Below are 27,444 nucleotides of genomic sequence, written 5' to 3'. Positions count from 1 at the left end.
TTGTCTCTTATGTGTGGGTAAATTTACTTGCCAGTAAACCCCCATTACACAAAGCAATTATTTTCTTCCTGCAGTTTTCTTTATGTGGGGTAATTTTACTCACAAGTCAACCCACAATTACTACAAAGACTCTAGGGGTGACTACCCACTGCAGCAGTTCCCCACCCTTGCCCCGCTCTGGCGTAAGAAGTCGTGCCGGAAGTGCAAGCATGCGCAGGGCAAGAGGAAGTGCATCGGGACAGGAAATCTTGCCCCAACACACCTCCCCTCTCAGCACACCACAAAGAGGAAGCACATTGGGATAAGGTATCTTGCCCCGATGCACTTCCGGTCCCACCACACACCACAACACCAGTGGGTAATCAGCCTATGAAGCATTGTTTTTACAAATAGCACCCCCAAAAAGAGGAAAAAACTCCTGGGGCAGCCATGAAACATTTGGAAAGGGTGAGTGCAAACAAACATTGTGGTAACGGCAGGATTGAAAATGTTCTGCAAATGTTTTAAGTGACTTGTGCTGAAAGAGCCATCTTTCAGAGTAATATACCAATGATAGAACATCTTATACTGATTTTCTCGCAACATTTCTGAGACACAAGGTTTGACCAATGGGGAAACTGTGGTAAGTTGTGTATGTGGGAAAGGACTATGTTGTCAACAAGTTAGGCTGAGGCTTCTCAGACCTAACACACTTTGCCTGCTGCCACACAGCCGTAAAGGCTGTATGAGATCTCTATATGATCAAAGTCAACCATCCCACTCACTGCAATGCAATGGCCCTGTGCTGCTGGCAGGTGCTAGCTAGAGCGTGGCTAAACAGATCAGAGTCCAGGTGGGCAGCAAGCAAGGCATAGTCCAGAGTCAGGGCAGGCAAAGGCATGATCAAGGTAGTCCAGAGTTAAGGCACAGGCAGGAGATCAAGTGGGCAGACTATGAGCCAGAGATCAGAGGGAGCACAGGAAGCTTACCAGGAAAAACACTTGTTACACCCAGGCAGAGCCAAACCCACAACAGGGTTTATATAGGAGGTCTTAGCTAATGAAGCTAGGGTCCTGCCAGGACTCAGTCCTCCTCAGATGCAGATGCCTCCATTTAGCAAAGCCTTCTGCCATACCTAGGAGCAATGCGAGCACTTTTCCTTTTACTCTGCAACTTTAACCTCTCCCTTCTTCATCCAGCTGGCTCATTGCTTGGCTCTTCTGAGATTCCTGATGACTCTCCCAGTTGCACAGTATCAGGTTCTGCTTTGGCTTGTAGGGAAGGGTTTGGAGCTTGCTCTTCTGCCTGAATCTCCTCACAAGGAGCCAGCTCGGTCTTCAGGCTCAACATTAGAGTCCTCAATGTCCAGGGACTAGTTCATGATACGGTGTTTCCACACAAATCTCCTAAAATGTTTGGAAAACATTTTCAATTCCCCCTTTAGCACAATGTATGTCTGTACTCACCCCCTCAAAACAATTCATGGATGCCATTACATGTTTCCCCAGCCCCCTTTTTAAAGTTAGTTGAAGAATCAAGGCTTCCATGCTTCGCAGTTTCGGGATGCGATTCTCCATTGTATAATCAATACCTTATATACATGCGTATAAGTCTACTTTTTCAGCACATTTTTGTGCTGAAAAATCCCCCCTCGACTTATACGCGAGTGAGGGTCCCACTTAATTCTTGTGTGGCGTACCCCCTCTCCCATCTTCACTCTCTCCTGCCTTCTCTGCCTTCCCCTTTCAGCCGCTTTCTCTGCCTCTGCTTTGCTCTGCTTTGCCTTCTTCTCTGCCTCCCCCTTTCAGCCACTTTCTCAGCCTCCTTCTCTGCTTCGCTCTCCTCTGCCTTCTTCTCTGCTTTCCCCCTTTCAGCCACTTTCTCTGCCTCTGCCTTCTTCTCGGCAGCAGCCAGCCCCTGGCTCTCAGCGGGTGACAGCCAGTCATCCTGGGTGAGCTGGACAAGCTCTGGGATGGAGAGGTCAGTGGCAGAGACCTTGGGATTTGTGAGATGGGGGGTCAATGGCAGAGACCCCCAAATAGCACCCGACCTAATCTATTTTTATTTTTGAAATTTGCCAATAGCTGCTGCATTTCCCAAACCAGACTTATACTCGAGTCAATAAGTTTTCCCAGTTTTTTGTGGTAAAATTAGGTGCCTCGACTTATATTCGGGTCAACTTATACACGAGTATAGATGGTATCTTAAAGATTAGCCCCCCAAAATAACAAAAACTCACAGAAATGATGAAATACACGGGTGACAGGGTACAGAGAGCAAACTCACAAAATTGTACCAAGGAGGAAGTTGAAGAAGAAGAAGAAGAAGGAGGAGGAGGAGGAGGAGGAGAAGGAGGAGGAGGAGGAGGAAGAGGAAGAAGAGGAAGAAGAGGAGGAAGAAGAAGAAGAAGAAGAAGAAGAAGAAGAAGAAGAAGAAGAGGAGGAGGAGGAGGAGGAGGAGGAGGAGGAGGGAGGAGGAGAGTTTGTATGTTATATCCCCACCTTGCACCTCTTCCTGTAGGAGACTCAAAGGGGCTTACAATCTCCTTGCCCTTCCCCCCTCACAACAAACACCCTGTGAGGTAGGTGGGGCTGAGAGAGCTCCGAGAAGCTGTGACTAGCTCAAGGTCACCCAGCTGGCATGTGTGGGAGTGCACAAGCTAATCTGAATTCCCCAGATAAGCCTCCACAGCTCAGGTGGCAGAGCGGAGAATCAAACCCGGTTCCTCCAGATTAGATACATGCGCTCTTAACCTCCTATGCCACTGCTGCTCCTAAGGTTGGCAGAGAGGTGTGGAAAACATCTTAAAGAGGTTGCACGGCAATTTTGAAACCATTTCAGCATAAAATAATAGTTTTTAAGGGGATTCACTGAAAAAAACACTGGAAAATGGAAATAAAATGCTTTGGGAACCACAGGATTTTAAAACATTGGGGGAACTCCATGGAGGAAAAATATTATTTCCTGCCTCAAAATATTTTAAAGGACTTGTGCAGAAAGGACCAATGTCCCAACACCAGGGCACTTGGTCAGTTATTTCCAGTTCCTGTGAATGAAACTGCTCACCCTACTAAGGAGCCTCCTCAGGGCTCTCTTCATCTCATTGTTCCTCAAACTATAGATGAAGGGGTTCAGCATAGGAGTAACCACTGTGTACATGAGAGTAGGCAGGACCTTGTTCTTAGAGGTAGGCTGAGTATAGATCCAGCAGAGGGTGCCATAGAATAGGATAACCACAGACAGGTGAGACCCACATGTGGAGAAGGACCTGTGTTTGCTGGAGGAGGAGGAAGTCTTCATAATGGTGACAAAGATATGCAGATAGGAGGCCACAATGAAGATAAATGGCCCCAGAAAATCTAGCACCCCTTCTGTGAGTGCCAAAAGCTTTACAGCAGTGGTATCAGAGCAGGCAAGCCCTAGCACAGGATAGAATTCACAGAAAAAATGGGGGATCTCCCGGGATGTGCAAAAGGAGAGCGAGGAAAGCATGGATGTATACAGCGTAGCCTGAAAGAGGGCCAGGAGCCAGGAGCCAGAGACCATTAAGAGGCAACGCCTGGTGTTCATCAAGGCTTTGTAGTGCAGTGGGCAGCAGATAGCCACGTAGCGGTCATAGGCCATGGTGGCAAGAAGGAAGTTGTCAGTGTTGCCAAAGGCCAAGAAACAATACATCTGAAAGAAGCAACCATGATAAGAGATGACCCTGTCCTGGGAAATCAGGTTACGCAACATTATGGGGATAGTGGAAGATGCGAAACATATGTCAGCCAGAGCTAGAAAGCTGAGGAAGAAATACATTGGTGTGTGGAGCATTCGGGTGTCACAGCAGATCAGAAGGACGATCAGCAGGTTGCCCTGTAGAATCAGCAGATATACGAAGAGAAGGACGCCGAAGATGAGGCCTTCATGGCCTGCTTGGTGGAAGAGCCCTTGCAAGATGAATCCGGGTGCAAACGTTTGGTTCCCTTGTTCCATGGTCTGGCTGGGGAGAAAAATAAAACGGACGGAGCATGTAACAGTCATGCCGTCCTTGAGGATATTTTCAGAGGGTGGCTTTGTTGGTCTATAGAACAGCGGCTGACTCCAGTAGCAACTCAGAGACTATTTCAGAAGATGAGTTCTTGAGAGTCTAGGGCCATTCCTGCACGGCGACGATCGGGCTTGGTCGGCGTATTCCACGCCGACCCAACCCCCCTGGGACCATTTGCAGAAACAGCCAAGAAGACGGCGCCACAGAGCGCCGTCACCCGGCCGACCTGCCATGTCCGTGGCCATCTGGTGCATCGCCGAGGCCTGGGGACATGCCCCCTGCCCTGCGCGACTGCTCCAGCATCGCAGGGCAGGGGGGCGTGTCCCCAGGCCTCAGCGACGCGCCAGACGGCCATGGTAGGAGAACAGTGGAGAGGGGGGAGGGCGCCTTGGAGCCGCTGCCGTTTGCACGGCAGCGGCTCCAAGCCGCCGTTTTCCGAAAACCTCGCTTCCCAAGCGAGGTCGGGGCTTTCAGCTGACTTTAACCCGGTCGAGCGGAGCCTGTGCAAATGGCTCCCTGGGGACGGCGTTTTTGCCGTCCCCAGGGCGCCATATTCCGCCCATGTGGAAGGGGCCAAAGCTCCTTCAGACAAAATAAAACACCTTCTCTTAGCCCCTTCCCCACCTCTGTTTGGATCAGAGAAGAATCCCACTGGCAGAGAATTTTGATAAAGGCTATGTGTGTGCTGTCAAGTCATTGCTGTCTTAACAGCTACCTCATAGGGTTTTCAAGGCAAGAGATTGTTGCAGTTGGTTTTGCAATTACCTGCCTCAGCAAGGGCTGAGAGAGTTCTGAGAGAACTGTGACTAGCCCAAAGCTTCGTGTAGAGGAGTGGGGAATCTATAATCTAGTTCTCCAGATTAGAAGAAGAGTTTGAAGAAAAGTTTGGATTTATACCCCGCCTTTAAGGAGACTCAAGGTGGCTTACAAACTTCCCTTCCTCTCCCCTCAACAGACATTTTGTGAGGCAGGTGGGGCTGAGAGTGTTCTGAAGAACTGTGACTGGCCCAAGGTCACCTAGCGGGTTTCATGCGTAGGAGCAGGAAAACCAATCCAATTCACCAGACAAGAGTCTGCCACTCATGTGGAGAAGTGGGAAATCAAACCGGGTTCCCTGGATGAGAGTCCACTGCTCTTGACCACTACACCATGCTGACTAATATAGGCAACCTATGGATTTTTCTTTGATGCATTTATGTGTGTGGAGGATGGTAATTTAAAGAAATCACAAATCACAATACTGTTAGACATCACTTGATTTATATTGGAGAGAATTATTAATATTTCATACACACAGTATACATTTCATTGTAGCTCACAAGAAAGGGTATACATAAGCAAATAAGGAAAGGAGGAGGAAATTTCAGAAGGATTCAGTCCTAAAAATGTTAGGGCTTTTTCCTTAAAAAAAAAAAGAAAAAAGAATCCTATCATTAGCAACCTTGCTCAGATCTTGCAAACTGAGGGTAACGGTCGCCTTTATAGAGTCAATCCATCTCGTGTTGGGACTTTCTCTTTTCCTCTGCCGTCAACTTTTCCTAGCATGATTGTCTTTTCCAGTGACTCTTGTTCTTCTTATCATGTGGCCAAGGTACAATAGTCTCAGTTTAGTCACTGGAACATACATGGACAGTTCAGGCTTGGTTCGACCTAGCCCCTGCTTATTTTATATATATGTGTGTGTATATATGTGCATATATATGTGTATATATGTGTGTGTGTGTATATATACATATGTGTGTGTGTGTATGTGTGTGTGTGTATATATATATGTGTGTGTATATGTGTGTATGTATATGTATGTATACACACACACACATATACACATATATATACATATACACATATACACACACACGTACGTACGTACGTATGTATGTATGTATGTATGTGTATATATATATTTGGCAGATTAATCTAGAACAGGGGTCTGCAACCTGTGGCTCTCCAGATGTTCATGGACAACATATGTATGTGTGTGTGTGTGTGTATACATATGTATACATATGTATGTATACGCGCGTGTGTGTGTGTTTGCGTGTGTGTATGGCAGATTAATCTAGAACAGGGGTCTGCAACCTGTGGCTCTCCAGATGTTCATGGACAACAATTCCCATCAGCCCCTGCCAGAATGGCCAATTGGCTTGCAGATCCCTGATCTAGAAGGCTCAAGAAAGAGCAACTAAACCTGAGGAACTGTTACAAGAAAGAAAATCCAACTTGGAAAATCAATTTCAAGTATTGGGGAATAAAATCAGGGAATTTACAACCAAACTGCTATTATACCACTTGCACACTGCTTTAAGATGCATTTAAGATGCTCCATGTTTTGTCCTCTGAGTTTTTCAAGGCTGGGTTTTATTCATTGTTAAGTTTTATTTGCTCACGATTTTTGTTTTGTATGCCACTCCAGGTGGCTCTCATGAAGAGATGACATGAACATTAAAAAAAACCACAACAAAATGTGAAGTCTTCCACTTCTACCACCCTACTACCCAAGTCTTTGTAGGGCAAAAGGCGGACTTCTCCAACATCATTCCCTAAAATGGCGAGAATAACTACCTCCCAATGCTTCCGATTAGGCATAAAGGAGATTTCAGTTGAACTGGACAGTTTAACTGGACATTCCTGCTGTTAGCCTTGTCTGCCCCTCGAGCTGACTAGAATTAATCACATGCATGGAACCTGTTGAAAGTGATTACCCAGTGGCATATGTATGGAGGGGCAAGGGGGGTCATTGGCCCAGGCACCAGGCACCCCCCCCACTCACTCACCCAGCCCCCAGCCAAACTCCCCATCCACCTGCCACCCCGCTGTTCCACTGCTGCCACAACCATTAAAAAAAACCCAAACCTCAAATCTTACTCCATCCCTGAGCTGTGCCAGCCAGCACCACACATACAGGGGAGGAGGTTGGTTGTTTGGGGTTTTTTCCCAGTTGCAGCGGCAGCACAGTGTGGCGACGGGAGGGGTGGCGAGGAAGTTTATGGGGAGCAGGGAGAGTTCAGAGGGGGCTGGAAAGGGCACCTGGGGCTTACCCTGGATGCTACTTTGTGGCGATAGACCACTGGGATTACTCTACTACTCACCAATAAAACTTTTCCGTATCCTGCAATGCTTAAACGTCACTCCATCGATGGAAATGAATCTTTGTTATCCAAAAAAGGAAGATATTCAAAGAAGGAAGATATTGGATGTTATCCAAAGAAGGAAGTTCAGCTTGGCCTGTTCCATACTGCTAGGCTCAAAGCAGTAAACAGAAATTACATGTTTGGCTTCGGATTCACTGGGCAGTGTTTATTCGATAACTTCAGTCCTTTGCGGGTTTGCTATTTTTGGAGCCATCCCTGAGCCTGGCCTGCTTCATTTCATTTCAGACAAACCACGTCTCTCTTTAGAAGGAATAGAGCCACACAGCTGGCAACATCTGGAAACAGGAGTCTAAATGAACCAGTCGATGTGCCCCAAAGCAGGTTGTGGTGCCTGCAAAGTAGAAAACCTGCGCTATAAGAACAACCATTTGCACTGCATACGATCAAACCAGAACCTCTCGGGGGGCAATAGATGGCAAACTATTTCCATGGGGGTCTCATTAAGCCAACCTCTGTTGAAAACAAGTCCCAATGACAATGAGAGGAAGGTGGCAGGAGCACTGAGCTCTAGAGAGATTCACATCAAAGGATGCGCTCTGGAAATCACACAAGAAGAGCTTGCTGGATCAGCCCAGTGGTCCATCTAGTCCAGCATTCTGTTACATATACTGATCCAATAGTTGTCCCATGTATATGGCGGGGGTGCACACTGAGCAGGTGCCAGAGCCAAGGAGCGGGAAGTGGCCAGCCATTCAGTAGCCAGCCATTCAGTAGCCCTGGCAGCCTGGCAAACTGCAGTGCCCATCTACGCCGCCGCCCTGCGAGCCCTCCACGCTGCCATCCAGGCAGGCTCCAGCTGCCAGCAGGTGCACCCAGGCGGCCCCATGCCAGATCCCTCCCAACCATTGCACCCTGCCAGGAAAGCCCCCACCTTCCTACACCCACCAGTTCTCCCGGTCTCCCCCTGGTCTCTCCCTCCCATGCTCAGCAAGCCCACAGACCCTTCCCTACCTTCCCACACCCCACGAGGAAGCCCGAGCCCTGCCAGCCCCCCAACCTACAGCTTCCCACACTCCCCCATCCAAGTCTAATTTTCTAACCTTCCCCACCCCTACCCTCACGTTGCCTCCCTCCCCTACCCCAATACTAACTCCCAACCCTCCCCAACCCCTAGTCACACCTTCCAATCCTCCCCAACCCAATCCTTACTTCTAATGCTCCCCTGCCTTAAGCCTCACCTTTCTAACCCTCCCACCCCATCCCTCACCTTGTCACTCTCCCCCACCCCAATACTAACCTGCTAACCCCCCACCTTCATACCCACCTACCAACCCTGCCCTCCCGTAGCCACACCTTCCAACCCTCCACCACCCAAAGCCTTACCTTTCAACTCTCCCCACCCAAACATCACCTTACCACCTTGACACCCTGCCCCACCCCAACACTAACCAGATAACCCTACCCACCCTCATGCTCTCCTCCAACCATCGACCACCCCTAGCCACACCTTCCACCCCTCACCTGATAACCTTACCTACCCTTGTGCTCTCCTACAACCATCCCCCACCCCTAACCACCTTCCACCCCACCACCTTTCAACACTCTCTCATGCCTCGCCACCTTGCCCCACCAGAACCCTTAGCTTTCTGACATCCCCCACCTGAAGCCTCCCATTCCACTCTCTCCCCATCTGCAACCCCAAGCCTGCCCTTTCAACCCTCCCACCACCCCAAGCCACTCTGTTCCATCCTCCTCCACTCCAGCCCTCACTTTGGCACCCTACGCCTACCCCACTCCTCTCCACCCTGCACCTATCGTCACCTTCCTTCCTACCTCAAGCCACACTCTTCAACCTGTCCCATGCCTGAGCCACAGATGCACACCCACGTAAGTGTCACACCTTGAGCAAGGGTGGAATGGAGGTTGCTACAGCCCCACTAAAGCCCATTGATGGGGTGGTCCTTCCTCTTCTACCCTTTTCTAGGGCTCATTGCATCTCCCCAGCAATGGGCTTTACTGCTACTAGGTCAGGGGTGTCAAACTCCATGACCCACTCGGATGTTCCTGAGAACTACAGATTCCCACCGGTCCCTCCCAGCACTTGAGCGGTGGCTCTACTGGCAGGGGCCAGTGGGGTGTAGTTCATGATCATCTGGAGGGCCGCGAGTTTGACACCTGTGTACTAGGTTGTTTGGCTGTGGTGGGGGAGAGCGGCCGCCCATGGGGGGGAGGCAAAAACTCAGATTTGACCCATTTTCCCTAGCTACACCTCTGGTTTCTGGCCTGGGCCCTTCCCCTTGGCTTTTGCATTTCTTGCTCTCTCGGGTTAAAAAGAGGCAAGTTTGGTAAGTACCACAAGATCTTCTTCTTTTTTTACTTTAATGAGATTTATTACAGAATTGCATTTAAAATCAAATAGTCATTACAAAGTACAACAGTAAATAATATTGACTTATATCTAAACAGAAAAAAAGATTAAATAAGAAAACGAGAGAATTGAAATGTATATTCCCCAGGTATATGTATTTTTATTTATTTATTTATATGTTGGATTTTAAACCGCCCATCCCCGAAGGGCTCTGGGCGGCGTACAGCAGGCCTGCAGCAACAATACAAAATAGCATTAAAACACAGCAGGCTAAAAACAACATTTTACACATAAAACTAAGGTAATTTAAAACAATTTACAAATCTAAAACCATAAACACAGCAGCAGCAATAATATATGTGGCGCCCAATCCCAAGGCCGAGCGGGGACAGTGCTAATTAGATGGTATCAGGCATATCAATGATGGCACACAACACAAGAGCATCCTAGAGGGGGAGTCCGTGGCTGGCCTCCCCAAAGGCCCGGTGGAACAGAACTGTTTTACAGGCCCTGCGGAATTCACCAAGATCCCGCAGGGCCTGCACCTCTGATGGAAGAGTGTTCCACCAGGCAGGGTCCAGGGCCGTAAAAGCCCTGGCCTGGGTAGAGGCCAGCCGCATCATGGAGGGGCCAGGGGCCACCAGTAAATTTGCCTCTGCCGACCGCAGAGGCCTACCTGGGACATATGGGGTGAGATGGTCACGAAGGGGTGGGACATATGGGGTGAGACGGTATGTTCCCCAGGTGCCACTGGAGGTTGCAACCCCACCCATTAATTTAATTAATTTAATTATTTTAATCCCACCATCAAAACCAGTGTAACAAACTGAGTCTGTACAATAGAATCTTCATAAAAGCAGAAAGATTTTTTAATAATATGGCCAGATTAGTCATAGTCCTTGACAGAACTGAATATCAAAAGTATAGACAGTGATCAAGAGAACTCTGGTCTAGACTCCTCCGAAACTTTCACAGGCAAGGCCAGAATAGTGCCGAGGAAGAGATAGCACAAACTGAAACAGCAAAACAGGCGTTAGGAAAAAGTGTCACATTCCAATCCCCTCTTTACAACCAGTTGTTAAATTGTTTGAATCCCTCCATTGCCCAAGCTCCACCTCTAAAGGTCAGGTAGATCTTGGGGGAAGACCCAGCAGCATAACGCTTAAGTCAATCAACTGAGTACTCATTTTGACTCTGGGCCAGTGGTGGTTCCCATGGTGGTGGGATTCAAACTGTGGCGTAGTGCCAATGGGGCTGGGCGGGGCACGACGGGGGTGTGGCTAGGCATTCCAGGGTGGGGCATTCCTGGGAGGGGCTGTGGCAAGGACGCAGCCGGTGCACCGGTCCTTGGGCGGGAAACGAATGCACGCAGGCGCAGGCTGCCACGCACACCGGTGCACCTCCTGCTAGACTGCTTCAAGTTCTGCGCGCTACTGCTGAGAGGAGGGGCGTAACTAAGGCAAAAATCACGTGGCAAAATCACCAATTAGTAACCCCCTCTCGGCACACACAAATAATTAGTAACCTACTCTCGGGAACCTGTGAGAACCTGCTGGATCCCACCTCTGCTCTGGGCTCAACTGGGCTGGGTTGAGCTTTAAACTTCACTCTTGAAGGCTGCAGTTTAAAGCTTGACCCAACCCAGTTCATCCCAGGGTCAAAATGAGCACTCACTCTGACCAGTTTCAACTTTATACTGCTGCCTTTGCTGCCACCCCCACCCCCACCCCCAGCTCTTCCTCTGAAGGTCAAGGGGAGTTTGGGGGTTGGAGCAAGTGTTCCGTTTGACCCTGGGCTCAGCCTGGCTGGGTGGAGCTTTAAATTGCAGCTTTGAAGCCTGCCATTTAAAGCTGGACCCAGCCAAGTTGTGAGTGTGGACAAAAAATCCTGTTATTTCAAGGGATCTAAAATGTTTTTAAAATGTTTTAGGTGACTTGTGTGGAAACAGACAGTTTCAAGAAACAAATGACCTGGCCTGTTCTTCAGCTTTGAGCACCAGCCCTGTGTATACAGATTAGCACGGTTAAGTTTTTCACATAATAGAGATCACAATTGTCAATGGCTGCTGTCTGCACATACGTGTAAAGGGTCAAATAAAAAGTTGGTGGTTCTAGGAGAAACTTAATTGATTTCCAGTTATTCTACAGAGACTCGCATCCGGCCAGTGAGTCTCTTCAGGGCACCCTTCATCTCACTGTTCCTCAGACTGTAAATGAAGGGATTCAGCATCGGGGCAATGACAGTGTACATGAGAGAAGCCAGGGTCTTATTCCCAGAGGTAGGCAGCAAATAGACCCAGATGAGGGTGCTAAAGTATAAGATAACCACGGCCAAGTGAGAACCACATGTGGAGAAGGCCTTGCGTTTGCTGCTTGCAGATGGAGTCTTCACTATGGTCAGGAAGATGCGTGCATAGGAGATCACAACAAGCAGAAAGGGTCCCGCAAGAGATAACGTGCCTGCTGTCCATAGCATCATCTTGATGGTACTGGTGTCCGAACAAGATAGTCCCAAGAGTGGATTGACATCACAGAAGAAATTGGGGATCTCCCGGGATGCACAAAATGAGAGATGGGAAACCATCAATGCATATGGCACGGAGTGTAGAAAGGCCAGGAGCCAACATCCAGAGACCATCAAGCGACATCGCTTGGGGTTGATCAAGGCAATATAATGCAGGGGGTGGCAGATAGCCATGTAGCGGTCATAGGCCATAGCCGCAAGCAGAAAGCTGTCACTACTGCCAAAAGCCAAGAAAAAATACAGCTGAGAAAAGCACCCACCATAGGAGATTATCTTGTCCCAGGAAACTAGGCTGCGTAGCGTTATTGGGACAGTGGAGGAGGCAAAACCCACATCAGCCAGAGCAAGGTAACTGAGGAAGAAATACATGGGTGTGTGGAGGAGATGTGAATCACACCAGATCACAAAGACAATCATCAGATTTCCCACAAGACTCAACATATATACGAGGAGGAGGACAAAGAAGACAAGGTTTCCGTGCCCTGCTTGGTTGAAGATTGCCTGCAGGATGAATCCAGAGACTAATGTTTGGTTCTTTTTCTCCATGGTTTAGCTAGAGAGGAAAAAAATAACATTTATGGAACCGGTCGTGATCAGAAGTTCTCACTTCTACATGCCCGACAATTAGGACCTACAATGAACGATAAAAGGAGGGAAAGCAAATTTCAACAATGGCTTCTCCCTTCGGCAGAAGTGTCCTGGAGTTTCCTGGGACCATTTGGGTCAATTTTTTTCGCAGGACTATGATGCCCTTGAACAAACCCTAAAGCAAATAGAAAAGGGGGCAACACTTAACTCTAGAACAACAAAATTAAGTACCCAAAGGTCAAGACTAAATTCATATTGCGGGTTAAAAGTTTCAATTATGAAAATTACATAAATGTTAGAAAAAATATAATGTACAATGTTATATACCTATAATTATATACACACACAAACATTAACACACTTACAGGTAGGGCCCTTTAAAGCCCACAGTACACATTTATTTCCATACAAATAACAAAAATGAGCGTAAAATTAGTTTTCAACCCTGAACCTGTGTTACCATCGCCCCTATTAGTTGTGTTGGTTCTTGGAACATCATGACCAGTGGTGGGATTCAGCAGGTTCGCACCACTTCGGCAGAACCAGTTGTTAAAATGGTGCTTGTAAAAACCAGTCGTTAAATTATTTGAATCCCACCACCGGAACCAGTTGTTAAATTATCTGAATCCCACCACTGATCATGACACAACCCAATTTGACGGGCAGCATGATGACATTACTTGCACTGTTCTAAAGCTGTAAAGTATGACATGTTGATGTGTTCTTACCTTCCTTGGTGTTTCTGCTTTTTAGAGCAAACATGTTGTCATGCGTGGTGAATGCAACCAATTGCATATAAATCACAAAAAGTCTCATGACATTTGACCGCCAGTAAGAGGTAAACACAGTTTCCTATATAGAGTCCTATTTAGAGTTTTAGAGTTTATTTTCCTATATAGAATTTTAGACAATGGATCATTCTACCCAAAAGGTTGAGAACTGCTTTGGAGAGCATTTGTATGAATGAGATCTGATGGTTTCCCTCCCAAATAACCTAGAACCGTTTTGTAAAGTGGACTCTTTCATCCCAGATAGTTTCGTATGTGGGAGTAAATGTTCACAAACAGGTGGCTCATCTGTAGTCAATGTAGGGGTCGCAATTCAAACACTCAGTTGCGAGTCATCACAGATCAAATGACCAAATATGGATTCTCTTCCCTCTCCCACACCATCTCTTCCCACTGACAGTCTCAACTTCTCCTCTTCGTCTGGACCTTAACAATATCTGGAGGAGAAATATAGTGCCTATTAGAACAACCAATTTCAGTGTTGAACTAGTGCCAAAGCTTTGACATGCATTTTGGAAATCAAGGCCTGCCGCTGGAAACAGTATCTTCTATGTCAAAGGCTGATTCCTCATGGGCCAAAAACAGCGGTGTGAAAACAGTATAAACCCTTTTACACCATTTTAAAACCCTTTTACACCATGTTCACACTGCTGCTTTTGGCCCATGTGGAATCAGCCATACATTCATTGCTATGTTTTCTTTCCTGTAGGTGCATGCGGGTTGATAAAGTGAAGTAAAGCATGTCTTTATGGCTACTAAAGATAGTTTTCTAGAAACTCACTAGGGACTGGAGGGCATGTTGGGGATTGTGAGTCAAGGTTGGACTGCAATTTCCATGGGCAAAGGGATATGCCTTTGAAATGCTGCTTGCTTTGAAGCAGACTGGTGGGATCTTTGTTGGTTTCTCCAAAATACGTGGTTGCCCACTAGAAAATGGAACTCTGAACTCAATGAGTATCAATGGCATAGGTTGCCTAGGCCCCTTCCGCACAAGCAAAATAATGCATTTTTAAACCACTTTCACAACTGTTTGCAAGTGGATTTTGCTATTCCACACAGCTTCAAAGGGCACTGAAAGCAGTTTGAAAGTGCATTATTCTGCATGTGCGGAATGAGCCCTAGAGTGCCAAAAAAGTTGGAGCAGCCCAGGATGGGTCACCATGCCTACCCATTTCAGTTTTAGACAATGGATCATTCTGCCCAAAAGGTTGAGAAGAACTGCTTTGGAGAGCATTTGTCTGAATGAGATCTGACGCTTTCCCTCCCAAATAACCTAGAACCGTTCTGTAAAGTGGACTCTTTCATCCCAGATAGTTTCGTCTGTGGGAGTAAATGTTCACAAACAGGTGGCTCATCTATAGCAGTGATGGCGAACCTATGGCACTCGGTGGCACTCGGAGCCCTTTCTGCGGCCACTTGCACACAGAGTTCGTCATGTGGGGGGGGTGGAAAATCACACACACACCCCACACACACACATCTAGGCTGGCCTGGGGCACTGAGCACGACATGCCCGCACTGTGGTGAGCAAGGAGGACTCAGCTGGCAGGCCTGGTGCCTGTGCTCCAGGTGGCTGCTGCCCGAGGGGGGGCACAGAGGAGGCAGAGATGCTAGAGAGGCACAGAGCAGTACGTGCAGAACTTGCTGGCCCCTGCTCGAGCGGGTGGGGTGGAGGAAGAGGGAGTCAACCAGTTTTCTCTAAACTAAAACCTCAGCATTCAGGTTAAATTGCCGGGTTGGCACTTTGCAATAAATAAGTGGGTTTTGAGTTGCAATTTGGGCACTCGGTCTCAAAAAGGTTCTCCATCACTGATCTATAGTCAATGTAGGGGTAGCAATTCAAACACTCAATTGCGAGTCATCGCAGATCAAATGACCAAATGTGGATTATCTTCCCTCTCCCACACCGTCTCTTCCCACTGACAGTCTCAACTTACCCTCTTCATCTGGACCTTAACAATATCTGCAGGAAAAATATCTTCTCTCTTAACAGAGGCTTCATGGAATAGTATGTACCAGAAGATACTATTTACCAAATTGGCCTGAAAAACTTCATCTGCCCATTTCAATGCAGTCAGCTTCTGTTCGAGGGAGAGGACTTCTTTCTTCATGCTTGTGGGCAGCCCTGGAAGAATTTCCTACCACTTCTGGAAGGACATGTTTCATTTTTGTTTTTGTTTTTTTTGCTGGATTGTATCTGCTCCAAGCCAGTGAGAATACAACCATCTGAACCTTGCTGAAGATATTGGGAGACTGATAATCAGTCTTTCCTTTGTATTGTCAAAGGCTTTCACGGCCGGAATCACTTGGGTGCTGTGTGGTTTCCGGGCTATATGGCCGTGTTCTGGCAGCATTCTCTCCTGACGTTTCGCCTGCATCTGTGGCTGGCATCTTCAGAGGATCTGATGGTAGGAATGGAAAGCAAGTGGAGTATATATACTGTGAGGTGAAAAGGTGAGGCCCTCTGAATAGAGTAGCCTGGCATGTGAGTCACAGAGAAGTCTGTAGCATGGGAGTAACAATGAAGCTAGCAAGGGCAATAGTTGAATGGATCTAAATAGTAGTATCCTGAAAAGTCTTGTCTCCCTTTGAGTGCTAAGTAGTCTATCAGAAGTTGTCCCTGTGTTTTTGTGTGTGGAGCCTTTGAGCCAGGATCGTCACTGTCTTGATTCTAGAGTTTTTCAACACTGGCAGCCAAATTCTGTTCATTTTCATGGTTTCTTCCCTTCCTTCCTCTGTGACTCACATGCCAGGCTACTCTATTCAGAGGGCCTCACCTTTTCACCTCACAGTATATATACTCCACTTGCTTTCCATTCCTACCATCAGATCCTCTGAAGATGCCAGCCACAGATGCAGGCGAAACGTCAGGAGAGAATGCTGCTAGAACACGGCCATACAGCCCGGAAACCACACAGCACCCAAGTCTTTCCTTTGCTTGATTTTTGACTGATTAAGCCTGAAGCAGTCTTCACATTAAACCGGTTCAATACGATAGCCATCTTTTCTCTTAGAGCCGGCTAGCATTAGACATTCACAAGGCACCTCTTGAAAGGACTTTCCTTACTCACCAGTAAACTTCCTTGTGCCATGCAATCCCTCAGCTTTACTCCCTCAATGGCAGAGGACCTTTGATAGCTGAAGAAGGAAGATACTTGTGAACACGAAGGACCTCTATTGAAGGTTCAGTCTGACCCTTTCCATAGATTTTGGCTAAAGGCAGAAAGCAGAATTTCACAGCCAGCCAGACCCCCAGTAAGTCTGCCCAGATGAATTCCATTTAAGTAACCTGTATCCCTTTGTAGAAAAACCAGAGCTTCCCAGCTGGCAACTTCTGGATCCAGGTGTTTAATGGACCTGGGCTTGAAAAACAACTGTCTGTATTGCAGGCAGCAAATCAAACCACGACCTCTCGGAGGCAATAAAAGGCAAACTGATTCCATAGGGGTCTTGTTAAGCCAAGTTCTGTTGGGAGTAAACTGCAGTGACAAAGAGAGGAAGGTGTTAGGGAACTCGCCCTGAGAGAGGTTTGTTCCAAGGGATATTCTCTAGAATGGTTGAAATCATAGGTACATCAGTGAAGCTTGCTGAATCAGCCCAGTGGTCCATCTAGTCCAGCATCCTTTTTCACATACTGATCCACTAGTTATCTTAGATGAGCCAACAAAGAGGATATTAAGGCTGAGATAATTTCCTGAGATTGCCCAACAACACCAGCATTCAGAGCTTTGCTGCCTCTTTATATGGTGACTCTCTTCAGACTCTGGCCCTTTCCGCAAGACGTGGGGGCTGGCCAAGTAAGCAGTGCTCCTGGGGATGGCAAAATGCCGTCCCCTAGGGGAGCTGCTCGCACCAGACAGGGGCATGCAGCTGCTGCCAGCAGCGGCGCCCGCTTTATGCTCTCCTGCCGAAGCAAAAGGTCGCGTAAAGCCGTCGTTTTCCAACCTCGCTTCCCCAGCGAGGTTTACAGAAAATGGCGGTTTCGAGCATGGCAGCGGCTCGAAGGCGCCATCCCTCCCCCCTCTGACCTGTCGACCTACCGTCTCTGCGGCCATCCGGCGTGTCGCTGAGGCCTGGGGACAAGCCCCCCCGCCCTGCGATGCCAGAGAGGTCACGCAGGGTAGGGGGCGTGTGCCCAGGTCTTGGTGACGTGCCGGACGGCCGCAGAGACGGTAGGTTGACCGGGCGACAGCACTCAGCGGCGCCGTCTTCCTGGTGGTTTCTGGGACCATTACGTGGCGAGAACGGGTACCCTTAGTTGGGGGTTGGGTCGGCGTCAGTGGTAACACCCGACCAATTCAACCCCTACATTGTGGCTTCAGTGGCGGAGGAAACGGCCTTAGAGTTTTCTGCATAAACTTTCCCCCCATTGGTTCTGGCCCCATACTGCTTTGTTTTATCTCTTCATTTCTGCATGCATTTTTGTGCCTTTGGTTTTCACTGTGCTCCCTCACCACCACCACTTTTCCCCAGCTCTTTTGAGACTACTTTTGACCAGAGGTTTTTCAGGAAGCCACTTTTCAATTGCCGTTCGAGGGTGGGAACTTCCTGAGTGGACCCTCCCCCAATAACCACACCACACCTTAGCTGGGATAAATCAATTAGCCATCGCCATTTTATTAAACAAAAAATGGAAGCATGAGGCCTAGCGTGGGTCTTGATCTGATTGTGTCTGCATCGTGGTGAAGCTCCCGCGGGTGGCTGCCTCGTACTGGAGCTTCGCTCCACTGAGGGACTCTGCCGGGCGGATGCTCCTGGCAAGAGGTGTTCCCCTTTTGCTGAGTTCGGCAGGGCGGTTGCCTCTTGCCGCCATTGGCCACTCGAAAGGAGGGGAGAGATAGCTCCCTATCTCCCTTCCCCTGCCCTTCCAAATCAATACCCATACGCCAACCCCCAGTGGCTATGACAGAATAACATGCATTAACAAGACCGTACAAAAGGGAAGAGGTGAATGGGCAAATTGCTGGCCGGCCGAAGTACATGGCCAGTACAAGGGAGGGCTTGGCCTTTTAAAGGCTCTGGTCTGCCTTCCCTCTTCCAGTGACACCTGCCCTGACCTAACAAGGCCAGGGTTCTGCTTCCGCCCATACTTGGGCAGCTGCAGCTGGCGCAGCTCCACCTACCCACCCCAAGTGGCAACTGCAGCCCGTGGTGATTCACAGCTGTCTTTGTCTTTTTCCTAGCATGTAATTCTTCTAATGGTTTTCTTTGCCCACCCCCACCTCCAGCCCGCTTTTCCTATTATTTTAAAATGATTTTACATTACTATTTAGACCAGCATTTAAAAAGAAAAAGAAAAAAGCTATTTAATTTTTTATTCTATTCCTTTACCTATAGATAATATACATAGTATAACATTATCCCTCTAACTTATTTCTTGGACTGAAAAGCAGTTTACATATAGATTCTTCAATCCTTCCTTATCCTTCTAACCCACTAGTTAGATACATAAGACTGTTATCAGACAATCTTTTTATTAATAATATCTAGCATTCTGTTCCTTTTTACTGATTTGTGCCTACATTTCAAATGTTTTACTGGATGTTTTTAAGTACACTCTTTAATGTTTTTCTTATAGAATGCTTTGGTGCTTGCTTCAAAAATTATGTAATTGGGTTAAGTTAAATTTGTCTCTTTTTGGGAAAAATTGCCCTAATGAAAATTATCATTTTAGCAAAAATGAATTTTCTGTTTCAAAACTTACCCATTAGTATCCCAAGAAAATTTTTGATAGATGTAGAAAAGACCTGGTGAACTTTATTTGGGATAAGGGGAAACCGAGAATTAGCTACTAGATATTATGTGATAATATAATATAAAAAGGGGAGGATTTAATTTACCAAATTTGGAGCTTTATCATAAAGCCACAGGATTAGTCTGGTTCAGAGAATGGATGCTTCTGGAGAAAAAGGAACTTTTGAACTTAGAAGGCTTTGACCTTTTTTCGGTTGGCATTTTTATATCTGGTCGGCTCAGGGTAAAGAATTTAAGTTGTTTACAGATCACATAATAAGGAAATCAATTTTTAAATTTTGGAGGAATATAGAAAAATAAATGTGAAACAAACCCCCAATTGGATCTCTCCATATGAAGCTTCTTTAATGAATCCAACTTACAGTGACAATTTGATTAGGTATAAAGATTTACTAATTAAAGATGGAGCGGAAATAAAATAGGCTTGGTAAATACCCTAGAAATTTGGATTTATTCAGGCTTAAAATTATCTGTAGGCCTGAATAAGACAAATCACATATTCGGATATATTCGAATATTTGGGTATATCCGAAAAATTCGGGTCTATTTGAATTTTTTTGTATTGTAGGGTGTTTCTTCAAGTTGTGGCAAAGTTTGAAAGTTAATGGCACCAAAACTTCAGAGTATGATCCAGGGACTGTCCTGATGATGTTCCCCGAGTTTGGTAAGGTTTCGTTCAGGCGGGGCAAAGTTATGGATCCCCCCAAATAAGTGCCTCACTCCCCAAAGTTCACCAAACTTGGGTGGTGTCATCAAGAGAGTCTCCTGAAGATGCTCTGAAAGTTTTGTGCCTCTACCTTGAAAAATGTGCACCCCAGAAATTCTCCATTGGCTTCAATGGAGCCACTTCAGAGCACAGAATCTCCCAGCTCTCTTCAGCAAGTTCTATGGTGGGAAAAATTAATTGTTTTTCCCACCACAGACTTCAATGGGGCTTGCTGTTATGCCCAACTAGCTCTTTGCTGGAGATTTTATTGGGGGCTCGGTGGGGGGTCTTGCTCTGGGTGGGAGCACTTATTTCCCGCAGGGCTGTTGATGTGTCTCCTGAAAGGAACTAGCCAACCTTGCTGAAGTTTGCATGGCTGGGCATTAGTTCTGTGGGCATCAGGTTCACCTTCAAATGGATGCCCACAGAATTTGCCCCTCTGTTCCATTATCCGTTTTCACTCATGATGGCCAAATGCCTGGTATGACCTGAAATAGACAGACCCTGTAAAAGTCCATACATGTTAGAGGGGTATTTGTTCGTGTGTTAGACAAGTGCTAAGTAACTCAGATAGACACTAGTTAGAAACTTGAGTGGATTGGATTCACCTCCATTCCATTATCAGTTTTCACTCCTGATGGCTGTATTCAGTGGTGGGAGTCAGCAGGTTCGCACCACTTCAGCAGAACTAGTTGTTAAAGGGGTGCTTATAAACAACCAGTTGTTAAATTATTTGAATCCCAACACTGGAACCGGTTGTTAAATTTATTTATTTATTTATTTATTTATTTATTTATTTATTTATTTATTTATTTATTTATTTATTATTTATTATTTATTTATTTATTTATTTATTTATTTATTTATTTATTGTTTCGATTTATAAACCGCCCCATCCCCTGGGGGCTCTGTTAAAGATGAAAATATAATTTAAATTCTTTCCTTTATTCTTTCCTTAAAAAATTATTTGAATCCCACCACTGGCTGCTCTGTATTGTCTCCAAATCTCTGAACAGCAAAGTCCCCATTTTGATAATTCTTCAGAGAGTTGAAAAGCAACAGTGTTAATTGGTTCTACTGTTTCTGCTCCTGAGATATAATACATAGTTCTACTGAGTCAGCCCTTACATCACATATAAGAATTTGCATGGCTAAATCTCTCTCATGCGGGCCCATCTCCTTACTTCCAGGAACAAATGAGAAAACAGATACAGGTGAAAAAATTTTGTCCTCCAGCCATTTGATAATAGAAAAATTATGATTTATGGAAGATTTAACAGAAATAAAACATTGGGAGGATTTTTTAAAAATGGATTTTAAAAAAATGGGTCAATAAGTCTGTTTAGTTCAAAAGTTGGATTCAAAACAGTGTTTTGTGACTTTCAAACATGACACTGCATACCTTGGACAAAAAGCATAATAATAATGTCACGATAGCAATTTCTTAAAAAAATTATTATCTTGCAGATAATAGATTAGGGTTTTTTCTTTGTTGTCATCTTCAAGAAAAACGTCACAGTCATATTGTGTGTTGGTGTTGTTGTTCGTGTTACTCTGTTAAAGATGAAAATATAATTTAAATTCTTTCCTTTATTCCAAGGATCAGCCTCCTTTGGTGAAAAAAACAGGAAATAGCCATTCAGTTTGATTTCTGTACTTTTCTTGATGCTGAGAGAAGTCGATGTGGCAAATAAATGCACTACAATAGATATATTACAATATTAAACTGTAGTATAATGCATGCTGTGGTTAAACAATCATTGAAATCTTGCATTCCTTTCATAAGGTCTCCTTAAATCTGCTTTGGTTTCTGAAGACAAAAATTAAACACCACAGGTTTTTCCAGGTAAGAGATGATCAGAAGTAGTTGACCATTGCCACCTTCTGTACAGTACTAACCAGAGTTAGCCAAAGTGTTACTGCCATTCTCTACAAAAGAATCTTTACCAGTTTCACCTTCCACTACTTCTGCTGCTCAGTAGCTACCCTTCAAGGATTTCTTGGCACCTGTCACAACTGGAAGTGATCATTCTCTTCTGCTGATATGACCATTGCTTCCTAAAGGGGGTACATGATATGGCTTCCGAAAGGGCGGGTACATGCATGTAAGTCTGATGTCTCAACTGTGATCTTGAGTAACTCTGCTAGGAGTTTAGCCTTTTGACAGGGTCTGAACTCCTTCACAGTATTGCTGTTAGCTTCCCTGAGACACACCCTTACCTCACAAACTCCATCACCATATTAGGTGCAAACCTAAGAATTTTTTTAAAAAATATTTCAAGTGTTTGAAATCTTTTAAAAAATCCATTTTCTTCCAGAAGCCAAAACAAGTAGCCAGTATGAAAGGGGTGTTGGTCAGAATTATTTTGTTCTAAGCCCTTTGATTTCAGTAACTTTGGATGTAACCAATGGTGGGATTTAGCAGGTTCGCACCATTTCTGCAGAACCGATTGTTAAAATGCTGCTTGTAAACAACCAGTTGTTAAATTTTTTAAATCTCACCATTGGATGTAACTTTGCATTGGATTACACTGAATATTATTCAAAGGCTCATTCCGCAAATGCAGAATAAGGCACTTTCAAACTGCTTTCAATGCTCTTTGAAGCTGTGCGGAATGGCAAAATCCACTTGCAAACAGTTGTGAAAGTGGTTTGAAAACACATTATTTTGCGTGTGCGGAAGGGGCCAGAATATAATAGTGTAACATCCTGACATGGATTGCCCAAGCTAATCTGATCTCATTTGATCTGATCTCACTGGAAAAGAGATTCCACCTAAACATCAGGAAAAACTTCCTGACAGTAAGAGCTGTTTGACAGCAGAATGCACTACCTTGGAGTATGGTGGAGTCTCCTTCTTTGGAGGTTGTTAAAGAGAGGCTGGATGGCCACCTGACAGGAGTGCTTTGATTGTGTGTTCCTGCATTGCAGGGGTTTGGACTTGATGGCCCTTGGGATCTCTTCCAACTGTATGATCTCAAAAGCTGATCAATTGTGAGAATGAATTAAAAAAACACTGGTTAGTATTTAGTTGGGAGACTAACAAAAAAAATCCACAACGGCTATGCAAAGACAGGCAATGGAAAACCATCTCTTTTTGTCTCTTGGGCCCCTTCCGCACACGCAAAATAATGCGTTTTCAAACCACTTTCACAACTGTTTGCAAGTGGCTTTTGCTATTCTGCACAGCTTCAAAGAGCACTGAAAGCAGTTTGAAAGTGCATTATCCTGCTTGTGCGGAATGAGCCTTTTTTTGAAAACCTTACAGGGTTGCCATAAATTGATTGTGACTTGACCACCAATAGTTTAAGTAGACAACTATGTTTCACTAAACATTTTCCTCCATTCATGACTTTCCTTCTTTTCACAGAATATTTCAAACAAACCACATGTCAAACCAATCCACAGTTATGGAGTTCCTTCTGAAGGGTTTTTCTGATGACCCCAATGGACAGATAGTGCATTTTGGGATATTCCTGTCCATTTATGTCATAGCCCTATCTGGGAATGTTCTCATAATCTCACTGGTGTTCCTCAATCACCAGCTTCATACTCCTATGTACTTTTTTCTGGTGAACTTATCATTCTCAGATATATGCTTTATTTCCACCACTGTTCCCAAATCCATGGCCACCTCCTTAACAAACAGTAAGCTGATTTCTTTCTATGGGTGTGTGGCACAGATTTTCTTAGTGGTGACTTTTGTGAGTGCTGAGTTAGCCCTTCTTACCATCATGGCTTATGACCGCTATGTAGCAATTTGCCATCCTCTGCAGTATATGTTGATCATGAACTGGAATACCTGCTCTCACCTGACGTCTGCTTCCTGGGCCAGCAGTGTGATCCATGCAATAATAGAAACTGGCGTTACATTTAGTTTAAACTTCTGTGGGTCCAATATTATTGAGCAGTTTTTCTGTGATATCCCTCAGCTACATAAGATCTCTTGCATGGATACAGAAGCCAATCGAGTCCTGATACTTGTTCTTGGATTCATTTTGGATTCCTTCTGCATTGTGTTCATCTTCGTTTCCTATGGCTACATTTTCTCCGTCGTGCTGAAGATTCCATCCGTTCAAGGCAAATACAAAGCCTTCTCCACTTGCATTCCCCACTTGACAGTGTTTTCCTTATTTATTCTCACCGCTGTGTTTTCATACATGAGGCCCAAAGCCCTCTCCTCTCCCACTGTCGACCTGCTGTCTGCTGTTTTGTATGCTGTTTTACCCCCAGTCCTGAATCCAATCATTTATAGCCTTAGAAACAAGGATATCCAAGAGGCTGTGTGCAAAATATCAAAAAAGTTAAAAGCCTTCTTGTAGGTCCTCGGTAAAGAAAACCAAAGGAACTGAAAATCACTGGTTCTCACACACACACATACACACAGCAAGCATTGCTTTGGTAAATTCCTGGAGATTTGGCAAATGTGCGTGGTCTTGACAGAGCCTTGGAAGGAAAGGGAGAACCTATCTTACTTTATATTAGGTGCCAGATCAAAACATTTTTTTCCTATCAAGGGGTTGATTCTTTTAAATGCTTGCTTTTTGACAGTTTGCTTTTAGCCTGACAGCTATTCTAGAATACTTGTTTTAAGACGCTATACAGTTTTGTGCTCTTGCTGAGTTTTGTGTGCTGCCTTTTTACTATTTCGTTCCTTGTTTTAACCTTTATGGGATCTGATTTTAGACCTGATTTACATTATATTATCCCTCCTCTGTTAAGGCATTCTACTCCTAATCTTTGGCCTTGTTTTTTGTTAAATAATAGCTCATCTGTGATATTGGAGACGGTTGCAGATTTCTTGGGAAGGGTTCTGTTATGTTGATCCTCCCCTGTATTTCAGATTTTTGCACTGTTTGTTAGTTTTTGACTCTGTATTTTTTAATGCCGATTAAAGGTTTTTTAAATGATGATGATGATGATGATTTACTTTGTACGCTCCTTCAAACTGGCTGTATGGAGAAGCAGCAATCATCAACATAAAAAAGAGAGCTGAAATTTGTATCTGGTGAGCTAGTTAATTTGAAGAATGGCAGCCTATATGGTTACCATTAATTAGAGTACCTCACACTGAAGAGGCTGTGAAGTGACAATTGCATTGCTGTGACTGGTCAGTCATTAATGAAGTGTTAATTTAACCCATTATTTGAACTTGTCTTTTTAAATTCTGGAATGCAGGAATAATAAATACATTGCAAAACTAATTTGAAATACATTGTAAAGGAAAATCTGGTTAGCACAGTTGATGAAAGAACCACCTTCATATTAATAAGTTGTGGCATGGAAACATGTTGCTGGTTACAATTAGCAACAAATAGCATAATGAACATTGACCTGCTGTACATTAAATACTACACTAGAAATCCCTTTTCATTCTTGATTCTATGTATAGAATAACTTTGGAATGAATCCTACTTTCAGTATTAATATTTTTCTCCTTAAACAATCTATAGCATTCCTGGTGCCGCAGAAAAATCAAGATTTGTTTGATTCCTATAATAAGGAAAGATCTTAAACAACTGGGAGTGAAAATGGGGGCTTTGTGCCTGGCTTAGCAGTCTTGGAAAGATAGGTATGTTCTCTGCAAATGATTGGAGAACACATTTTATTTTGGGGAGAGGTATGGAGGTACTATCATTACCTCTAGGCCGTTTCCACACGGCCACGCTGGGGGTACATGATGCCGACCCAACCCCCCCTGGGACCGTTCGCATGAACGGACTGGGAAACTACCGGGAAGACGGCGCCACGCTGCACCGTCGCCCGATCAACCTACCTTCCCTGCGACCGTCCGGCGCGTCGCCGAGGCCAGGGGACACGCCCCCTGCCCTGCGTGACCGCTCCGGAGTCGCAGGGCAGGGGGGGCATGTCCCCAGGCCTCGGCGATGCGCCAGACGGTTGCAGGGAAGGTAGGTCGATTGGGAAAGGGGGGAGGGATGGCGCCTTCCAGCCACTGCCATTCGCATGGCAGTGGTTGGAAGCCGCTGTTTCCCAAAAACGTTGGGAAACAGCAGCTTTTAGCCGCTGGGGAGGAGCGAGGGCGGTGTGGCTGCAAAGCAGCCGTGCCCCCCTTGCAAACAGCTACATGGGGATGGCGTTTTTGCCGTCCCCAGGGCGCTGTATTTGGCCCGTGCAGAAAGGGCCCTAGATTAGATACTATGGCCATTTCCGCATGGGCCAATAAAAGTGGTTAATTGTGGTTAAGTGGTTAAGTGGTTAAGTGGTTACATGAACCTGCCCTCACCCCGGCCCCTTCGCACAGCTGGCTGTCCTTCACACAAAGGCACTTTCCCTCCCACTTTCCTGCCTGTCTTTTTTGTTTTCCTGCCTGCAAGCAGGACCGACCCCGTGGGCTATGAGACAGCCCATTTCCCCTGCATAGCTCTGCAGATGGGAGCCTCAGAAGGGGTTGTTGAGAATTTGTGTTAAAACAAAAAATTGTACATGCTGCGATTGTAAAAAAATCAGGTGGGGGGGGGAACATGGAGTAGATCTACGTTCGGATCAGGATCCGTGCGAAGTTCTCCCCCAACCCGAGTTTTTTACTGGGTTAATCCCGGTTTAATTGGCCTGTGCAGAAAGGGTCTATGGGTGTGCACCATTTTTTTTCCAGAATTTTTCAGGCTTGTGTTTAAAAGACCCAGAATCTTTCAAAAAGGCCAAAAGAAGCCAACCTCCCAGCTTTTCTTTTCTTTTTTACTTCTTCCGAGTTTTGTGGATCTTTTAAACCTAAGCCCCAAAAATGCCAAGCCACAGATTTGAATGCTGGGCTCAGAGTCTAACATTCAGCTCTGTGCCTCCCCAGCTGCTTCCAAAGTCAAGTAGTCTTAGGAGAGAGTTGATTGCTGGGATCAGCTGAGCTGAGATCAGCATTCATCTCTGTGCTTCCCTACCATCTCTGAAGGCCAAGTGGCAGTGGGGGAGAGCTGAATGCTGGGTCCAGCCCAGCCCAACATTCAGCTGCCTGCTGATTCTGAGCCAGGGGTGGGATCCAAAAAAATTTAGTAACAGGTTCCCATGGTGGTGGGATTCAAACAGTGGCGTAGCGCCAATGGGGCTGGGCGGGGCATGACGGGGGCATGGCCGGGCATTCCAGGGGCGGGGCATTAATAATTTCTCTGTTACTGTAAAAAACTAATACTGTAAAAAAAGTTCCTAATTTCCAGCTGGTATCTTTCTGTCCATAATTTAAACTCATTATTAAACTCATTAAACTACTGCCAACAGAAACAACTACTTCTCCTCTAATTGACTGCTTGTCAAATACTTAATACTTTCAAATACTTAATTTTGTTTCTAGAAATCAAAAGAAGAATACTTTCCTTAAACAAGAAACTTTACCATATTTCTAAAATATGTTTTTAAAACAGCCCAACAGGGAGAATTATCCTGTTTTCTACCTTCGCTAACCAGCCACATAGGAAACCACAGGACTTTATGATTTTTGGACCTAATGGAATTTCTAATGGAAAAGCAGACCCAATTAGTAACCCCCTCTCGGCACACACAAGTAATTAGTAACCCCCTCTTGGGAACTGGTGGGAACCTGCTGGATCCCACCTCTGCTCTGAGCTCATGTGGACTTTGGAAGCACTGCTCAGCAGGTAATTGAG

The 27,444-nt window shown here is 45.6% G+C and overlaps 3 protein-coding genes across 3 annotated transcripts; 1 reads left to right on the top strand and 2 right to left on the bottom strand.

Annotated features, from left to right (window-relative positions):
- Positions 1-3,012: 3,012 nt before the first annotated feature.
- LOC125427970 (olfactory receptor 7C1-like) lies at positions 3,013-3,957 on the bottom strand. Its single transcript, XM_048487538.1, has one exon. It carries the CDS (start codon positions 3,955-3,957, stop codon positions 3,013-3,015), a length of 945 nt encoding a protein of 314 aa, XP_048343495.1.
- Positions 3,958-11,608: 7,651 nt separating this feature from the next.
- Positions 11,609-12,541, bottom strand: LOC125427969 (olfactory receptor 1G1-like). Its single transcript, XM_048487537.1, has one exon. The coding sequence runs from the start codon at positions 12,539-12,541 to the stop codon at positions 11,609-11,611; it is 933 nt and encodes a 310-aa protein (XP_048343494.1).
- Positions 12,542-23,208: 10,667 nt separating this feature from the next.
- Positions 23,209-24,153, top strand: LOC125427968 (olfactory receptor 14A16-like). Its single transcript, XM_048487535.1, has one exon. The coding sequence runs from the start codon at positions 23,221-23,223 to the stop codon at positions 24,151-24,153; it is 933 nt and encodes a 310-aa protein (XP_048343492.1). The 5' UTR covers positions 23,209-23,220.
- The last annotated feature ends 3,291 nt before the right edge of the window (positions 24,154-27,444 follow it).

This window comes from Sphaerodactylus townsendi, linkage group LG03 (genome assembly GCF_021028975.2).
Source record: "Sphaerodactylus townsendi isolate TG3544 linkage group LG03, MPM_Stown_v2.3, whole genome shotgun sequence".
In the NCBI taxonomy this organism is placed as follows: Eukaryota; Metazoa; Chordata; class Lepidosauria; order Squamata; family Sphaerodactylidae; genus Sphaerodactylus; species Sphaerodactylus townsendi.
This window is presented reverse-complemented; position numbering and strand designations above follow the sequence as displayed.

Coding starts and splice junctions, on each gene's coding strand:
- LOC125427970 (XM_048487538.1), bottom strand. CDS start 3,957: ATGGAACAAGGGAACCAAACGTTTGCACCCGGATTCATCTTGCAAGGG.
- LOC125427969 (XM_048487537.1), bottom strand. CDS start 12,541: ATGGAGAAAAAGAACCAAACATTAGTCTCTGGATTCATCCTGCAGGCA.
- LOC125427968 (XM_048487535.1), top strand. CDS start 23,221: ATGTCAAACCAATCCACAGTTATGGAGTTCCTTCTGAAGGGTTTTTCT.